At 41.6% G+C, this 20,262-nt stretch overlaps 1 protein-coding gene across 3 annotated transcripts in view; it reads right to left on the reverse strand.

Annotated features, from left to right (window-relative positions):
- Positions 1-20,262, reverse strand: part of LOC311253604 (protein FAM184A-like) — a 200,268-nt gene that overhangs the window by 111,446 nt on the left and 68,560 nt on the right. For all 3 annotated transcript variants that reach the window (XR_014621718.1, XM_084347699.1, XM_084347698.1), the window contains exons 9-10: positions 19,672-19,853; positions 19,406-19,591 (exon numbers count right to left, since the gene is read on the reverse strand). Coding sequence is in view for 2 of the 3 variants with exons in the window: in XM_084347699.1 (XP_084203825.1) it covers positions 19,406-19,591; positions 19,672-19,853 (368 nt within the window). In the remaining variant the exon portion in view is untranslated. The remainder of the gene's footprint in view (positions 1-19,405; positions 19,592-19,671; positions 19,854-20,262) is intronic.

Here is a 20,262-nt window from a genome sequence, read left to right on the forward strand (position 1 = left end):
TAGCAGATTTTATAACACACTGGCATATACTGTAAAATTACCATAACCCACAGTTCTCCTACTGTCATGTACTGTAATCCAAAATATGGTAATATACTGTTAAATAAATTACAGTAGATGCGCTGTAAAATTACCATAGCCCAGTTATCCTACTATCATGTACTGTAATCCAAAAAACGGTATTATACTGTTAGATGAATTACGGTAGCTGCGCTGTAAAATTACCATAGCCAAGTTATCCTACTGTCATGTACTGTAATCGAAAAAAAGGTATTATACTGTTAGATAAATTACGGTAGATGTGCTGTAAAATAATCATAACACCCACCGTTATTCTATGGTAATATACTGTAATCTAAAATACGGTAATATACTGTAAAAGTAAATAACAGTAGTTGTGCTGTAAAATAACAGTAAAATACTGGCGTCCCTGCTGCCAGTATTTTACTGTTATTTTACATTGAAATTCTTTACAGTATACTGTTAGTATATATACTTTATTAAAGTGCACTTAGTTTCACTTAATTGGAAGTGAATTTAGGTTCACTTAAAAAAGTGCAAATGTGGTAATTTAGTGTACTTATGAAAGGAGTAATTACTTAGCAATACACTTTCTACATATTACATGTATGTGCTAGTACATTTGTTTTCATTATGTGACGGCCCTGTTCTGTCTGCTTCTCCTCTCAGTGCCTTCCAGTAGCACCAGGAAGCAGTGGGCCGTCTTAAGCAGACCACACCTCAGGGTGTGGCTACATTGATAAAAGGCCGCCTCAGTCAGTCTGCTCACTCTCTCTGGTGGCTGAGCAGCTGACTGCTGCTATGGCCTACAGCCTGCTGTAGTTTGGTGTTTATCTTATAGACATATTTACACATACACCCACACACACACACACACATCCACCCACACACTACATCTGATGACAAACACACCCATGTTATGTTTCATTTGAGTTGTTTGGTTAAATAAACACTAAAGTAGTCTCCGAGCTCTGTGAGTCCTCTCTCCTTTGTTCAACCTGTGAGCCAAGGTTGTAACAAATGGGGGCTCGTCCGGGATTCTCCAGAATCCTGAATAGTATTGTTGCTTGGTAGTGTGGTATTGTTTGCTTCATCTGTGGTTTGTTGAGGTGAGTACCAAAACCTGATGTTGTTGCTGCAGACTGAGATAAGCATTTGGTTGGGGAGAGGCTTTCACATCTCTGGGGAAATGTGTTTTGCGTCAGTGTGTGATGAGGTTGTTGGCTCAGAAGTTGGTGTGGCTAACCTGCCTGCATTTTGTTATCCTTAATCACTATGGTGCTATGAACCAGCCTTAGTCAGTGGAACTACTTTCCCAGTAGGCATAAGAACGTCCTCCACCTGTGAGCTCGTTGTTTATTGTTTTAGTTTGTTATTTTTGTGCACTAGCACGGCCACAGCAAATTTGCTTTGGGTACACCTCCGTGACTGTCCAGGTGGGTCGCTATTTGGATGGTTGCCCGGCCGAGTCATCGGGCTCTGTGTTTCAATTTCCCACCAATGCTAGTGCATGAAGACTAGGGTTGAGAGAGTCAGCTAGCTTTCTGGTTAGGTAGTTAGCCAGGGGAAAGGATGTTCCACACTGTGGCTGTTGCCCTGGGTTAAGGGGAATTTGTTCGGTTGTTTGTGCTGTGCAGGCTAGTCTCCAAAAAAAAAAAAAAGAAATTTGGTTTTTCCCTTCTGAGTCTGGTAGGTGTGGGTTGGTTGTTGTGGGGTGAACCATGTCTGTTGATGATTTTTTGCAGAATCCAAGGGAGGATCTGTTAAACACCTTCACTAAGGAGCAGTTATTTAAGGTAGCTGATCATTTTGATGTGGAAATCCCTAGTAAGGCCCTCAAAGACTGTATCTTAAGTAAGATCAAGGACCATTTGGTGCAGTTGGGTGTGCTTGCTGATGTTGAAGATGGTGATGCTGTAAGTGCATCAGCTTCTGCCTTACCTGCAGTTTTTCCCCAGGTCAGTCCCCCAGAACAGTCTTTAAAATTTGTGCGGCCTGTGGTTGGCATGTCGTTGACTTTTGAGCAACAAAAAGAGTTGCTGAAACTGCAGCATACATTGGAAATGGAGCGTGAGGAAAGGGCTCAGGTTCTTCGTGCTCAGACACATGCTGCTGAACTGGAGAAACTGAAGTGCACTGCCAAGTTACGTGAGGCTGAATTACTTCAGCAGAGGGAACAGCAAGAAGTTGAACGTTACAGGCTGGATTTGGTAAAGGAGGGTAAGATGGTTAATCTGGCGTCGGGCAAAATGGAGGTCCATGGAGCTGGTGGGTCTTCATCATTTGATGCGTCTGCATGTTTACGGTTGGTGCCAACATTTTCTGAGCGGGACCCCGACACTTTTTTCTTACTCTTTGAGCGGTTAGCCGAAAACAGGAAGTGGAGTGATTCAGAGCAGACCTTGTTGCTACAGTGTGTTTTAACAGGGAAGGCCCAAGAAGCTTATTCTGCTTTATCGATGTCGGACAGTGAACACTATCTGAAGGTCAAACAAGCGGTGTTAAAGGCTTATGAACTGGTACCGGAGGCATATCGGCAGAAGTTCAGGGGCATCAGGAGGCAGGACCGTGAAACATATGTTGAATTTGCACGGGAACTATCTACTCTGTTTGCTCGTTGGCGGGTGGCCTCTGAGGTTAAGACCTTTGAAAAACTGTGTCAACTTGTTTTGGTGGAACAATTCAGAGAAACCCTCCCTGAGAACCTGGCCACATATCTGAGTGAGAGGAGTGCTGAAACTTTAACTGAGGCTGCTGTGTTAGCTGATGAATATGCTCTGACTCATAAAGTCTGGGGGGATAATGGACGGAGGGGCGGAGCTAGTGGTTATCCCAGGAGTTCGGGGAGTGACTCTCCTGCTTTCAAAACAGATAACAATGTTGGCAAATGGGATTCTAGTAGAACTTGTAACTATTGTTTGGGCAAAGGTCACTGGAAAGCTGACTGTCCTGTTTTGAGGTCCAAGCACAAGTCCAGCGAAGGCTTCCGCCCTGTTAAACCTGCAGCCTTGGTTGCTTCTGTACGAGGGAAAGTGAACATGCTGCGTGAGAAGGCTGAGGCCATCACTGCAGTACGGCAGCACACTAAGCCTGTTGCACTGGTTTCCCGCCTCTCATTTGAGGAGCCGCTGTGTCCTTAACCAGATCTGAACAAAGGGCAACTCTATGCAAAGGCACAATGATACAACAATTTAGGAAGTCGCAAAATGAAACGGGTTGTAATTAATATATATATGCATTTCACATTTGAGTACAGACCCTTTTTATATACAGTCTATAGTACAGGCCCTGGAAAGAAAGGCGCCTAATTCAAATAGCAACGTTTGCATCTTTGCCGTCCAATCAGCGCATTGCGCTCAGCTCCGCCTCTTTGAGCTCCACCATTCACAGCGCTTCATTCTGGTCACGTTGCTGTTGAATGACATTGCCCAGCTAAAGTCTCCATCGTGAAGCGAAGCAAGCACAAGCCTACTTCTGATTCACAGTAAGTACATTCAATGTTTTTATTTTCTAATCGAATGGTCATACATTCTATATTTACATTCATCACACCGCCTAATTTTATGATTTCGTTGGCGAGTCATGACGTGTTTCAGCACCTCAGTCATCGTAGCTAGCCAGATAACTATGGAGCCAGAACGGTGACTTTAAAATTTGGCATCCAAAAAAAAAACTGGCATTGAAAACAAAACCAGTACTGAAAAAGGAAACATTGGCATTGAAACATTTGTATTGAAAACATTTGTATTGGGGGGGGGTCACGTGATGGCAAGCTAGAGGACAGACGTGTCGACCTGAGCTCCGTATTTATTGATTAAAATAACGATTCATATGTACTGATGGTCTAAAAATAAAAGCGCGAACCGCTTGCCAAATACAACAGGGAAGGATTTTCATCCTCATACATGTCTAAAACGAGGAAGACGACAGGTAGAAGACAACCGGGCGCAGCTACTACAACAGCTAGCAAACAAGCTAAAGCCATGCTACCCGCCATGTCTGAGCAGGGGGAAGATACTGAACAGGAATACAGCTCCGCCAAAATAATGGCTGCTATCAACGAGGGCAACAAAGCGATAACCAGCAAGATTGAGGATTTAAACTCGACTCTAAAAACTTTGCAACATAAAACAACACTCATTGAGAAGAAACAAGAAGACCTGGAAGGCGGTCTCAACAGGCTTGACGGCGACGTAGATAACCTGTCCAGGCGCCTCGCCCAGACGGAGCAAACTGTGCAGGATTTGAGGGCGAAGATGGACGACATGGAAAACCGCTCCAGGAGATGCAACCTCCGCTTGACAGGACTACCAGAAGGATGCGAAAGAGGTTCCCCCACCAAATATGTGGAGAAACTACTGCAAAACATCCTGGGAGCTGACAACTTTCCAAACGGAGTGGAGCTGCAGCGCGCCCACAGATCACTCGCGCCGAGGCCAAAGCCGGGTCAACCACCGCGGGCGATAATAATGCAGTTTCTCCGGTGCGGCAGCTGGGTACGCTGCGAGATGAAAACAACATCATCCGACTCTACCCGGATTATTCATTTAAGCTTCAGCAGAAATGGCGAAGATTCGACGAGACAAAGAAAATCTTGCGGGAGAAAAGAGTGGAGTATCGCTGGTTTATCCTGCTCGCCTGCTCCTGAAACATGTTGGTAAGGATCTAACCTACACAGACCCAGATGAAGCCTGTAAATTCGCTGAAAACCTGTCCACTGCGCACTGATCACAAAAATACATGGAGACTACCTGTTCCCATTTATTCAACAGCAGTTAACACTCTGCATTGGCTGAGTAACATGCAGGCTCTCTTGGCGCCCACCCCTGACCCTGGCGCCTATATTGGAGTAAGTGCATTACAGCAAAGCCTGCACCGTCGTTGTGAAAGTCTCCGGGACTTTTTGCTGGTGAGACTGTTTATCCGGAGTGATGATGGACACAGCCCAGTTATCTCTGGATTACTGTCCACCCAGTCGAGGAGATATGGGATGATTAACAGTTTTGTCTCTTTGTCTTTTCTCAAGGATAAACAATGGACATGATAATAATACCAAGTGCCATTTTTCTTTCTTTCTTATGCCACTCTGATGTTCTTCTTTTTACTTCTGTTAATTTCAAATAGCACGTCATGAGGGTAAGTTACCGAATTTTCTCTATCCACAGCTTCGGTCCATTTATACAGGCTACTGTAAATTGTCTTTTCACAACCCTTGAACTTATAATGTCTAATTTGATAAAAACGCTACGATCTTATTTGAATTTATTGACATAATACTCACTAGCCTATGTGATGTTGTGAATGTCTGATTTGAGGCTGTTTGGTTGTATTTATGGGTCAGGCTTATATTGACTTTGTATGGTTTATTAGTCAGGAAATAAGGACTTCTGATACTAAATGTCTCCTAGTTGCAACATGTCCCTATTTAACCTTTAACCTTTACGTTGTGAATATTCATTCAGTACATAATACGGAGACCGCTGTTACGTTACCACCTATCAATGCGCTTTATGTGTACTAAGGAGGAGTACAAACTCGCGCATGTGTTCTTTTGGGTGATTGTCAACTCCCACTGTTCAGGGAAGGGGGTTGATGGGGGAGGGAAGAGGGAGCGAGGAGGGGGGAAAGTGTTTTCTTTATATACATTCTCACGTTTATTTTCATTAATTTTCTCTTTCCTTATTTTTGTCATGAGAACTTAATTTTGGTGCAGTACAGCTAAACTTAAATCCAACGCTAGAAAATTACCTACCAACTTGGGTTGCCCTCACACCAACATTCATGCCAGGGAAATATTTAGGTCCTAAATACATTCAATACCACTGTAAATGACTACTTGGCGATCATTATCATGGAATATTAATGGCATACATAACCCAGTGAAGAGGAAACAAATTCTAACTTATTTAAAGAGAAACAGGAGAGATGTGTGTTTCCTACAGGAGACTCATTTAAATATAAAAGAACACAAAAAACTAGGCAAGATATGGGGTGGCCAGATATTCTTCAGCTCCTTTACCTCTAGCTCCAGAGGAGTTTGCATTCTTATAAACAAACATTTTCCCTTCATACCAGAAAACGTAGAACGTGACCCAGGTGGAAGATTTATAGTGGTAAGGGGTAAGGTGCTATCGGAGGCTATTACCCTGGTTAACATTTACGCCCCAAATCATGATGATTAGTTAGATGATAGTTAACTCCTATATGAAGGACCTGGGGCTTTGTGACATATGGAGATACATACACCCAAAAACAAAGGAGTACTCATTCTTTTCGCCAGTGCATAACTCCTTTACTCGAATAGACTTTTTCATTATATCTATGACAATGGTTCACAGGGTTAGCAGCTGCGAATATCTACCCTGTTTAATGTCAGACCACGCCCCCATTTCTATGTTAATGCTTCCTAAAGACAACGTTGAGAAATTTTATAGGTGGAGAGTTAACCCCGCGCTACTACACAATCCAGAATTTGATAAATATATCACCTCCCATATTAAATTATTTTTAGAGACAAACTCTGAAACTGCTCCGTCACCCTCTATCCTTTGGGAAGCCCTAAAGGCCTACCTGAGAGGACAAATAATTTCTTTCTCAAATCACAGGAAAAAAGAATATTGGAAAGAATTGGAAGTTCTGGAAGCAGAAATAAAGAGCTTGGAAAAGGAACATCTTAAAACAAGATCGGAAGGCATACACAGGGCACTCTTAAGAAAACGTAACCAATATAATGTATCGAACACCTACAAGACAGAGAAAGCACTGCTTAGAATTAGACAAAGGTATTACGAACTGGGGGATAAGGGAAACAAACTATTGGCCTGGCAACTGAAAAAACAAATTTCCACCTCCATGATACAGAAAATTAAAAAACCTGATAACTCCACCGCATACAACCCAAAAGAGATAAATAACTGCTTTCAAAAGTTTTACGAGAATCTATACTCATCGGGGTGCAAGAACACGGCAAATAAATGCGAGAAATTTCTATCCTCCTTGAATTTACCAAAAATATCACTCTTAGACCAAAATATTTTAGAACAACCACTAACTAGTAATGAAATTTTAAGAGCTTTAACGTCTCTTCAGTCCGGAAAAGCCCCTGGAATAGATGGGTTCACACCCAAATTTTATAAAAAATACCAGAGCCACTTGATGAACCCTTTAATGGATATGTACCACTCAATTGACAACAAGACATTGCCTCCAACAATTCAAGAAGCCCTCATTACACTAATTTGCAAACCAGAGAAAGACCCCGAACTTATGGGCTCTTATCGTCCCATTTCTTTGCTCGCGGTGGAAAGTAAGATTTTCGCCAAGGCAATGGCGACAAGGCTAGAAAATCACCTATCATCACTCGTTCACAAAGACCAGACTGGTTTTATAAAAAACAGATCCTCAATGAACAATCTGAGACGCCTTTTCTACATAATATCAGAGGCGGGAAGTTCAAAGAAGTCCAGCTGAGAGACTCCCATCATATCCCAGCCACACATTTTTATAGATATCTCCAGCTACGTCATTTTATACGATCACAGCTGGGGGAAACCTTGGAAAAACCAAAGCTTTCTCAATTGGAATCGCTGCTTACTCAAAGAATTAATAGAAAACATATTTCAAGAACTTACAATCTTTTAATGACTAATAATAAAACTAGCACTAATCTGGTCAAAGAAAAATGGGAGAAAGACCTTGGAGCCCAAATAGACGACGATCATTGGTCCTCATTACTCGCTTATGCACAAAAAAGATTCATTAACACAAGATACAAAATCTGTAATTTTAAAACAATGCACACTCCTGAAAAAGTGAGCTGTTTCAAAGGCAATACATGTCCACATTGCAACAGATGTAAAACTGAGATTGGGGATTTCCTACATATGATCTGGACTTGTCCACAGCTAGAACAATGGTGAAAGGATATAGAACATACACTCAAGAAAGTCCTAAAAATGGAATTTACCTTATCGCCTTCTATAGTACTCCTCGGTGACTACTCTAATCTTCGGTTCAACTCAACACACTCAGCTGATTTCTTTGGGCTGGCTATGACGGCAGCAAAAAAATGTATTCTGTCCACATGGATAGCTGAGGACCCCCCTAATCACTCTCACTGGGTAAACGAACTTAACTACTGTATGCCCTTAGAAAAGATCACATATAATGTAAAAGGTAACCCACAGATATTTTTACAAAAATGGCAATCCTGGATTTACTTTCTAGAAACATGATTTGGTGAATCTGCGCAGCACCACCACTTGTCATTTCATTTAATTTTATCTTTTATTTTTTCATTCTCTTTTTTAATTATTACTTTTATTTTACCTATCCTTTTGTTTATTTTTCCTCTATACCGACCCAGCACTCACTATGCAATGTGTAGGGTACTTTTGTGTAAATGTAGGTGGGGTCGCTTATATGAGAATGAATGTGTGAGTATATCTAGAACCATCCATATATCTGTGACTATACACTTGGTAATTCACCGGTGCTGATCTGTCTCTATATGAGTCATCAGATTTGTGTAAATAATGTATAGATATTATGAGATGTGAATCGAATGTGGTAATAATAGACTATATGGAGGATGTTATATATTTGAACCGAGTGCAGAATGCAACTTTTACAGATGGAAGAATATCTTGCCACACCACAGCACTGAGAAATGGTCGCTGCATAGCTGAACGGAAATTGGGCTCACTATTTTTATTTTTATTTAGTCTACCCACCTCCCCCTTTTCCTTTATAAGTACGCATATGCGGGTAGGCATATGTTTGTGCAAATGCCTGAGTAGACGTGTATGTGTGTGTGGGCAAACCTAGGTATAAGTCTGCATGTGTGTGACTGTATATGTATATTAAGACTGATTTGTGCATACATTTGTAACTATTATTTATTTATTTATTTATTTCTTATTTTATTTATTTATTTTTTTGTTTGTTTGTTTGTTTATGGTACCTTTGTATAGATACATTATTATATCTTGATTTATTCTTACTTTTTGTTTTGTACTGTAAAAGTTCAATAAAAATAATGTTCCAAAAAGAAAACAGTTGTATTGGCATTGAAACAAGTATTGGCACTGAAAAAGGAAACTAATTAAAATAATTAAAATCTGAAAATCTTATTATTTTATTTTATTGGGATTTTTTGTATTTTTCAATGACAATCTTCAGATTTTTTCTTCATGTCACTTTTTTTTCAGTAACAGATTTTTTTACAATGTCAGTTTTTTTCAGTGTCATTGATTGTCAGTTTCAACTTTCTGTCTTCCAAACCGCAAATAAGTCTGTTTTTTTTCTCTGCTATTTACATGTTTATTCACATGCAACCTGGCCTGTTTGGTTAGCTTTTAACGGCCGTTATGCTGTTTTTGTAGAGGTCCGCTGGAACATGTAAGTTTCTAACATTAGCCGTGTTGGCTAACTTAACCTGTGGTTAATGCAGGATCAAAAATAAACACCCGCCAAACGCCGAACACGGCTAAAAGTCGGTTTTGGCAGAAGAATTAATTAACGTCATGTGTCACCGGCCTGGCGGAAAAATACTTGCTGCCAAGTAATAATACGTCACAACAGCGGCTAACAGTAACATAGCCTGGGACATTAACATTGACATGATGAACAGCAGGGCTTCGGCTGTGTACGTTAAGCTACTGACATCCCCAGCACACACACACCATACAGCCTCTCATCTTTGAGCCGCTAGCTCAGCTTCAACGCAGGTAGTACACAATAACTCTTACAAGGGCCGCGAATTTGCTTCTGGTGACGATAAAAATGTTCCAGCGGACTCTGTTTCCAGCGCGATCATGGAGAGTCTGAGCAGCTAACTTACTGAGCTGTAACTACCAGCTCTGCTTTTGGGTGCCAGGGTCTTTTTGAAAAACACAACAGCAAAACATCACAGGGGGTTACATGCTGCTATTCCGAAATGCCGCTATTTAGACAGTGACCTCTAATTGTCGGAATAGCGGCATTAAAGTTATTTTTCAAGCGTCCCACTATTTCGACATTGTTTTTTGTCATTGTCGGAGACATGTCGGAATAGCGGCATGTCTAAATAGAGACATGTCGGAATAGCAGGATGTCGGAATAGCGGGCGGACCCCATCACAGGGCTGGAGACTTAACATTAGCTACCATTTACCCAGGGTCCACATTTAACTTTCTGGCTCATCTGCCAGTGGCAGGTAAACTGAGAAAAGCAGAGCTGGTAGTCACAGCTCAGTAAGTTAGCTGCTCAGACTCTCCATGACCGCGCTGGAAACAGAGTCCGCTGGAACATTTTTATCGTCACCAGAAGCAAATTCGCGGCCCTTGTAAGAATTATTGTGTACTACCTGCGTTGAAGCTGAGCTAGCGGCTCAGACTAACAGACTTAATTGCGGTTTGAAAGTTCCCGGTGAACAGGACATTTTAGTAATGCCACCATGCCAGAGGCTTTCGAGCGGATGGCAGGTTGCTACTTCTTCAGGATGCCGATATGCAAATTATATGCAAACCACGCTCTACTTGCCCCTCCCCTCAGACCCCTCCCTCTCAACGCCAAAACAGTGACAGAAAGTTGAAACTGAAAATCAGTGACACTGAAAAAAAACTGACATTGTAAAAAAATATCTATCTTAAACTCTTGGAACCTAACGTGCTCGCTAGCAGGTTTACTTGAAGAAACCCTGAGTCTGATGGAGCTGTCTGACAGGGCCTGTCCTTTCTTTCTCAACAGCATCATGTTGAAGCAGAAATAATTCACATAGTTTTACAACAGGGGGATTATTTAGATTTGTTTAGATAAGCTCTCATTCCCTGAGCCGAACAGTACCACTTCTCATCAGTCCGTCATTTATCTGAACAATATTCTCAGTCTGGCTGCACATGGAATATCAGACTACACGACACCGCTGACGTGCTGTCAGATCTGGACCTCTTCATTTTTATCACTTTGCAGGTTAATCAATCACCTTCCAGCAGTCAGAAAAAGAGGAATCATTCACATTTCATTTGGCTTTCTTTATTTCCCACAGATAGCTACAAAAGTAGGCTAACCATCAGCCTGCATTGCCTCCAACAACGCAATTTCAAAAAAACATGTTTCTAATTGGCTGTCGCATTTAGCATAATATTAAATAACTACAAGTACTATCTGTAGATAAAAGTGTGTGTCTGCCTCTTGGGTCCTGGGGGTGAGTGATGCCCTCAGCCTCTGGTCACCCAGTGACCTGACTCAGGACCAGCTCCTCTGCCTCTGTCAGACGTGGTGGAGGTGGAGGTGACCACCACCTCTTCCTTCTTCCACATGTTCATTTACTCAGCAGGATGCTAGGAGACAGGATGTGTGTTAATCAGTAGGTATCTGTTGGTGGTAAAAGCTGCTACAAGCTGAAATATCCACTGAATAAACTCATGAGACTGTTTTTCTTGCCTATACTCAGAGTTTCACTTCACAGATTAAGTCAACTCAGAGTTCAGGGTTAGGCTTCGACTTTCTTGAACCTCCTTTCTGGAATACCCCTTTGATGTACTGTTCAAAATACTATGAATATTCTGTGTGACTTACATTGGCCGCGTTTCCCAGATTCGTTAAGAAGCTCTTAAGTGCTAAGATCTTCTTAGGAGCGCTCTTAAGAACGCAGTGAAAGAAGGATGTGTTTCCCAGAGTCGCTCTTAGCTTAAGAAGGTCTTTCACTAAGAAGGAAATGTAAGATCGAGCTGACCCATTCTTAACAGCCTTCTTAGCGACCGAATGCTCAGTGATCAAGCCGCGTCAGGGAAATTTATATCCTCCACTTTTCGAAATAATAAAACAATGCTCAATGTTGAAATGCGCTCATAGCTGCGGACCACTGGCGCAAGAAACATAGGTTAATAGAAGAAGAAAAAAACAACGTTTTATTGAATTACACGTTTAAGTTTTCCACACACATCTGCATATATGAGTTTATAGTACTACACATAAAAATACAACCCTGTGGCATTTCACAGATATCAAGGAAACAGATGTAATTAAACTCAGCTGAACCTCATCCAGCGAGGCTTCACCTGCTACTCTATATAAATGCGTTGCCAAAGTCCGCGCATGTGATAAACCATGGCTGCAATACAGCACATTCTCGCTGCGAACCAACAGCGTCGCCGTGCGCGAAGCCAGACAGTTTACATAAATGCATACGTGCGTCAGCACTTCTCCCCACTGGACGTGCTGTCAGACCGGGCTGTCCAGGCAAAGTACCGGCTGCCCCGTGCGGAGATCCAACGGCTGATCACTCTGGTGTCTCCACACATCCTGAGAGCAACCCGCTGCAATTTTGCCCTCAGCCCGGAGGTGCAGCTCCTGGCTGCGCTGCGTTTTTACGCAGTGGGGAGCTTCCTGGAGGTGGTGGGGGATGGCACTGGCCTCAGCAAGGCATCGGTGTCACGGAGTGTGGCAGCTGTGACACAATCCCTCCCTGGTGGATCCGTGCTGGATCGGTAGAAAGCACTACGCGGCCGTCAACACACCCACACACACACCCGCACCCCGCCCACACACACACACACACGATACATGCGTTGCCTAATTGCACCTGTGTGGGGGGACCACGGGGCGCTGTGTGTGACTTATGCACTGATAAAGAGGTGGGTGATCGATTTGCCTGGCATCGATTGATTCAGTTTCAGCAGCACCGCGGTGGACAGCTCCCACTAAGAGCTTCTTAAGAAGCTTCTTTGGCTTGATCTTGAGGTTCTCCTAAGAAGGTAGTTAAGAACGCGTCTGGGAAACACCCGTCTCTTAGCGCTCCTTCTTAGCCGAACCCTTCTTAAGAGCCTTCTTAAGTCCTTAAGAACGATCGAATCTGGGAAACGCGGCCATTATCTCTTGTCTATTTGGTCAACAGACGCTGTTCTTCTGGAGTTTCCACAGACAAGTGTCTCTGATGTGTGCGCGGCCATCAGACGAAAGTGTAACAATGAGCAGTTCAACCAAAAAAAAAGGACGATAATGTGTGGTGGTTGTTTCTGTATGGTGGGAGGGGTTAGGCGTGCAATAATAAGGAATGTTGTTTTTCATTGTTCACTATTTCTCAGTGTTCTGTAAAGTTTATGTGTAATGTTTAGGTCTTGCTGCCTGAAATGGAACTATTTCTACAAGGTGTACTAAAGTACCAATTTTTGAAAATGTTTAAAAGCCATAATGTAAATGTTCATACATTTGTTGTATAAATGTTAAGAGATAGTACAGGTGTTTTGTATTTACAATGTACTAATTTGGATATGGTACAAATACAATAAAGTATATTTTTTCACCTGGAAGTAGTCCCACAAGTCTTTCAGCCTTTAGTATACTGGTAATACATTTGCAAGTATGTGCAAGGTAGAAAGTAATATAGCAAAGTAATGATAAAGTATATTGACTATTATGCAAAATATGTTTTTTTAGTAATTGGAATAAGCCAAACGTATAATTAAGCATATTATTAGCACAGTAAGAATATATTAAAAGTATAAAGCGTATATATTTTTGAGACACTAACAAATCATTTTTAATGTACTTATAATACAAACAAAGTACACTTTAATTTTAATAATCAAGCATATATTAGTACATATAAATCCGCTTAAAGTATACAAAATATATTTTAAGTTGTTCCACTTTAGCACATTAAAGTACACTAAATACACTTCAAGTTGAGCTTTTCTACAATTTAATTACAATTTAAATATATTTAGTACAAAATTAGTTGTTCCAAAATAGCATGCTTCAAGTTAAATAATCATGAACACACTTGAAGTATAATGATGATTAGTGTGGCTTCAAGTACACAAAAGTATGCTAAATTTTAGTACACTTAGCACATTTATTTTTCAGCTGGGATGTGTTGTTTTGGAAGTCACTGGCAGTCGCCCTCAGTTGTTTAGTTATGAGGATGCGTTGATATTACGGTTACACAAGTAATCCAAATAGGAGAAGCTGCTGAATAGATTTTGATAATGAAGTAGTGTAGAGCTGCAGAGATGTAGTTCTTTTATAGTTTTTTTTAATCATCAGTCAGCCTCTGTTCTCTTCTGGCCTTAAGTAGTCTGTACTGAATTATAAATTAATACAGCACAAACAATTTGTGGAATTAGTCCCTTTATTGCCTCGTTTCAGAAACTCGTTAATATCTTGCTGACAGACACTAAAGTACAATGTAGGAAAGATGAAGAAGATAAAATGGCCAGTTTTGTCTGGTCTTTACGTCTCTGTCCTCCTCTTCCTCTCTCATTTCCTCCAAATACAAACAGACATTAATCTAAAGATGATGAGGCACAGCTGCTCCGCTTACATAATGTTTCCTTTTTGATCATCTCTCTCTCTCTATCCCTTCTCTCCACCGCTCTGTCTTTAAGGGAATCTATAAACACACACCCACATGCTCTCTCTCTCTCTCTCTCTCTCTCACACACACACACACACACACACACACACACACACGCGCTCAAACACGCACACACAAACACACACACACACACACACATGGACACACACACACACACACACACACTCACAGCTCTCACTTGGCTTGGAGGCAGGATTTAATGTCAATGAAAATCAACCAATTAGCAGTCAGCTTCAAACAGCATTGAAAGCATGAGCCCGAGAGGAGAAGAAAGAAGAGACATATGGAGAGAGACAGAGAGAGGGATAGAGAAAACTCCAAATTAGGCCTGCACGATATGAGGAAAATCTGCGATGCGCGATAACACTGTTCAATATTGCGATGACGATATAACTTGCGATAAATAAACAAATATTGAAGTTTGCATATTATTAACTATACAGTTAATAATAGTGTTTACGCATTAATATGTAGACAGCTAACATAGACCCGAAACATTGAATAGCCAATGCCCACTGAATAAAGAATGAAATAAATTATTTTGAACATGCTTTTATCGAACAAACTGCACATGAATACCCAACCAATTAAGCAGAACATTAATTTAAATAAGACATTATAATTATATGAAATTAAAGTTTAATTTCCCCTGCTCCCTTTGAACTATTTTCTTGTAAACTCAACCAAAACATCTCTTACCATGCAGAGTTGAAATAAATAAAAAAATCCAGGGGGAAACAACTTACATAATTAAATAAATATAAATTAAACATGGCACTTTATATTAACTGTAATGTCTCTCATCACAATCATCAAGGCCCTTGACTCTGCCTAACAAGGTGAAGAGATCTATAGTATGAACTGAAATAGAGTATACAACCTTAGTTATTCCCTTAACACAAGTTCTTGGCCAAGAAAACCAGCATGTTAACTTTGTTAGGTTTCAGACATGTACCACATTCCCTGATGTGCTGAAGATGTGCTGATGTGCTTATACAGTACCTGTCTTTGTAACACGTTGTAACAGTCAGAGTTATTTAATGTAGCGCCACTAGGTGGCGCCTCCTTTTGTTTAATGGGTAATGTAACCTGTACGATGAAGAAGAGCAGGTGTACTTCCGCTCCTCATGAGAAAGGATACCGCTAACAGAGCGAAGCCTTCCCTTTTAATGTGTTTTTATTTTGTAAACTGTCGGTAGAAGAACCTCGGTGTGTTCGTTTGCACGGATGCCTGTAACATTAGTGCCTTAGAGACCTGGCATGGCATGGTCAGTGTTATGAATAAAAGTGCCGTGCGGAAACCCCCAATGTTGCCTGCCGTCTCTTGAGTAACCCGGAGCTATCACCTTCCCCTTCACCAGCCCACGTTACAGCGTCTCCTGAATCCAAAATAACTCTATATAGCAGAAGTGCTGTTCTTCGTCGACCATTTTCATCGCTTTTCTCTCCTCCCTCAGCCATCATAACCTGGCAATCACCACCAAACTGATGCCGATTAATTTTGTCAGGGTAGCTAACGGCTAGCTGGGGCTTCATCTGATTGGCCCTTGTATCCAGGGCTCCGTCTGATAGGCTAAATGTTAGCATGCTCACGGTGCATGCATGCCGCATGTAAACAAAATGATTTTTCTTATTCATCGCGTGTCAGGCAGTCTTTTGCGATGTGTTTATCGCACATGTTCATATCGCGATGACAATGAAAATTCGATTTATCGGGCAGCCCTACTCCAAATGATTTAAAACTCAGAGAGTGTGTAATCACTTGAGAGGCAGGAGAGATGTCTTCATGTGAGGAGAAGCTGGAAGGTTAAAGGAATAATCCACACTCTTTCACAAAGAGTAATGTTCCTGTATGGCTGCCTGTATGCCTCTGAGCTCACTGTCAACGAGCTGCAGAGCGTGTGACACTCTTCATGTTCACTGAGTGCGGGTGGAGCCAGGTGAGCACAATAAATCAGGTGTAATGTGCTGTACGGACGACAATAATCCATTATACTGCCAACCAATCAGATGTCCACTACCATCTGATCCTTCAGTGCCGTCATCGTGTAGACCTGGTGACTGCTCAAACATGATTAATTGTTGCCTTTTAGTTCCACCAACTTCACATCACAAAGAGTAGTGATGTCATTGCGCATCATCAGCCCTGCATGGAGCTGACAGCAGGTCACACACACATTGACAGCTACGTCTGTGTTTATTTATGGCTCACAAAGAGGTCATACAAATGGTCACGACACATCTGATTTGATCTCACATGGTCTCACTCTCCTGGTGGCTTTAGCTTTTCCCTGTTGTCATGTTGGCTCCCCGTATGTTGGTATTTATCTATATTTGCTATAGATAGATGGTCAAGTGTGGAAGCCTCGTGTAAAACTATTAAAACAAACTCTGATTCACTGCCGTCTTTCAAAAGTCATCTCAAAACCCATCTCTTCAACATCACTTACAAGACCTGACAAAATCATCTTCCACCCTCTTTCTTTCTTTCTTATTTTTCCTGTCTACTCTTTTATTTTCTGTATTGCTGTATATCTACCTTTGTTTGAGTCCCTGTATGTGTATGCATGTATGTTTGTATTGTCTGTTTGTATCCTTTTGTTTTGTGTTTTTGTAAAGCGTCTTTGGGTACCTAGAAAAGCGCTATATAAAACCTATGTATTATTATTATTATTTAATTAACCGTTGGCAAGTTAAAATGAAGACAGATTCTGCAGCTGAGTTTTCCAAATGAACCGTCATGTTGGTGTGGTCTGACTAACCAGAGTAGACCACCCATGAGTGGCATTGGTCCAATCAGGTGCAGCCAGGGAGTGTTCACAAGGGTGTAGCCTGTGGTGGTCAAGCACACATACCTTGACAAAACAACCCTGATGATGTCACAGTGATGTCAGAGGTATCTTTTAACTAAATGGCTAAGTGACACACCGAGCTGAGGACTGAGAAGTAGGAGGGTATCTTTGACCCCGTACACACGTAGCCGGGTATCTGCTAAAACGAATATATTTTTCTACGTTTGGACCTGTCATCCACATGAAAACGCATCATAAACGAATATTTAAAAAAACTCCGGGCAAAGTGAAGATTTGCGAATACTCCGTTTATGCATTTGCATGTAGACAGAGATAACCGGAGTTTTGCGTTTTCGAACGTCACAATATGCGCCAAAACAACAACAAATCTGCTCTGACATCAAACGTGCAACCTTTGTTTACTGCAGAAGCATGGCTCCGAGTGCCTTGAAAACTGTGGTGGTGTTAACTATTGTGCAGGCGCTGTTTACCTCTTTAATTTTACAAGCCCAACTACTGCTCCAAGAGCACAGGCGACGGATAACATTGCGTGACAATTTCCGTATGTCCCGGTCCTCACTCCTGTCGCTGTCGGAGTTATTACGTCCTCATATCGAGGGGCAGTCCACTGTCATGCGATCACCCGTCAGTGTGATTGAAAACGCAGATGTTCGGTTATGTGTGGAAGGGTTTTTTTTTGCGAAAACGAGGTAGTGTGGATAAAATTTATTTTATAAACGGAGGGGGGGAGATATTCGGTTTTAAAAATACCCGGCTACGTGTGTACATAGCCTTTATCTATCTGTCGGAATATCTCGACCTGTGCTGCACTGATTTGGACCATTATTTATTTGAAAGCTCTTAGTAGTGTCTCTGTGGTATTCATGTGGTTCCCACAGCAGTGTACAGAGGCATGAGGAACAGTGACATCCTCCTCGCTGTTTATTCGTTCATTTGTTGTCGCTGAGTTCATGCTGTTGTGGTAAATGAATCAGGGGTAATTAATTGGACCTGTGTAATGTGATGTGATGTTGCTGCTCCTTTGGGAACAAGGACATTTGTATTCCTCTCATGCAGCTCCTTTGAACTCTGAGACAGAGGAGAGAAAAAAGGATTTGCAGATGAGAGAATAAAGGTGCAGAGGGAAACACAGCACAGAGTGATGTTGTTTTCCACGTCTTAATGTTGACCTAATTAAACGTGTGCAGCCGGTTGAGGGAGCTGCTAATTTCTTAGAGATACATATTTTTTAAACGACTGAGGCCGCTCGAGAAAGGGAACTTAATTATGATGTTGCTGCACTGAAAAGATACAAAACCCTGAGAGCGGCTTCTGTCGGTGCATCACTCAACTACAATAATCACTTTTTGTGTTTTACCACCAGGGGGTCTATATAGAAGGTTCAGAATAATAGAATAAAGAGTCAAAAAACCAATTTATATTGAAGACAAATAGTTTCCTCAGCCCATGTTAAATTTCATTCGCATGTATCTTAAAATAGTCTCCACAGGAGAACGGCAGTAGCTGAGCCTGTGATTCTGCTGACTCTGACAGCGTGTTTGATCCACTTAGACAGCATGATGTAAATGTACGATTCAACCATATGGTAACAAAGACAAACATTTGAATCTTTAGAAATAAATGACTTCTGTCACTTTGACTGCATTCATTCCAGCCACTCTGTAAGTCTGATACAACAGCATCAATAAGCACAGGAAAATGAAAACAGGTAAAAACATTTTTCAGCTTCTTCCTGCCACCAGCAATCCAATGTTGTTCAAGCATCATTCATTGTAAGAAAATATTATATTAACTTCATACATGTCCATGTTCAATCAGATGAATTGCTTAGATGTGTGCACATATCCTGTGACAGACTACCTATGTTTATGTGAGTTATTTATTTTGAAAGGGAGGAAGTGCTTCTTTGTGATCATAGAATCAGTATTACTGTCTTACACACTCTTGCTTCTACTGTGAGTGAATTTAAAAGATCATCTGAGTACTTCTCAACACAAAGTGACATCCTTGCTTAACAGTCATGTGACCCTACGTTGTGTAATGCCAAATGAGTCATTTACTGATGAAGACTATGAGATGCAGTTAAAAACCATCTTGAGTTTCAGAGCATTGTCTTTCTTGTACGATTAAAGTGTAAGAACTGATACGGAACATTTCCATTATTCTTCAGAATCAATGTGTCAGAGAGACACAGAGTGAAATCTCAACTCACCATCATGAGGAGTTTCTTCTCCTCCTCCTTCTCCTGCTGGGCATCCTCCGTCATGGCCTGGTGTTTCTCCTCCATCTCCTCCAGTGCTCTGACCTGTGCCTCCTTGAAGCGAAGCATCTCATCCTCATAGTGACCTCTGAGCCTGGAGAGCTCCTTCTCATAACCCTGGTGCTCCTCACGCAGCGACTGAGGAGGAGAGAAAACAATGACTTCAGATGGTCCGTGAGCTGCTTTCCCCTCACACTGGACTGAAGGGTTCACAGTACCTGTTCTAGTTTGAGCACTTGTTGTTTGTGCTGCTCGTTGGCCACCTGGCTCAGGTTGAGCAGAGCCTCCCTCTCCTCCTCCAGCCTGCTGATCTTCTCCTTCAGCCGGTTCTGCTCTTGGTCCAGGTTCCTGATGGTTGCCTCATGTGACATTTGGGTGGCCTGCAAGGAGCCAATCTGACCTGGGAACAGTCAGATCCAAATCACTGGTTCAGTCAAAGAGGCACCACAGTGAGCAATCAGAACAGTTCTGAATACATATCACCAGCAGCCTGTAAAAGTGATTGGAGCATTGCCATCATTGATGCTTTACTGCTATGTTTCATCAACATATACTGCAGCTGTTCATCAATCATTCAGAGGTTCCCCTGAGAAAGACACCCTGCTCAGAAAACTGGCAGAGGACTGGTGAATGGGAGGGGAGAGAAGAAGTATGGTGTGTTTCTGACTGAAATTAAGTGGGAAGAAAAGAGCAGATGTGCCAAGAAGAGAAAGTGATCAAAGGAGAGTTTACATGACAAGTGTTCCTCTTTTGAATGGATTAGAAAATGTTTAATCCAGAGTTTTCAAGTGGAATCAAAACTCATTCCA

Source organism: Pagrus pagrus (assembly GCF_965226575.1).
Source record: "Pagrus pagrus genome assembly, chromosome: 24".
NCBI lineage: Eukaryota > Metazoa > Chordata > Actinopteri > Spariformes > Sparidae > Pagrus > Pagrus pagrus.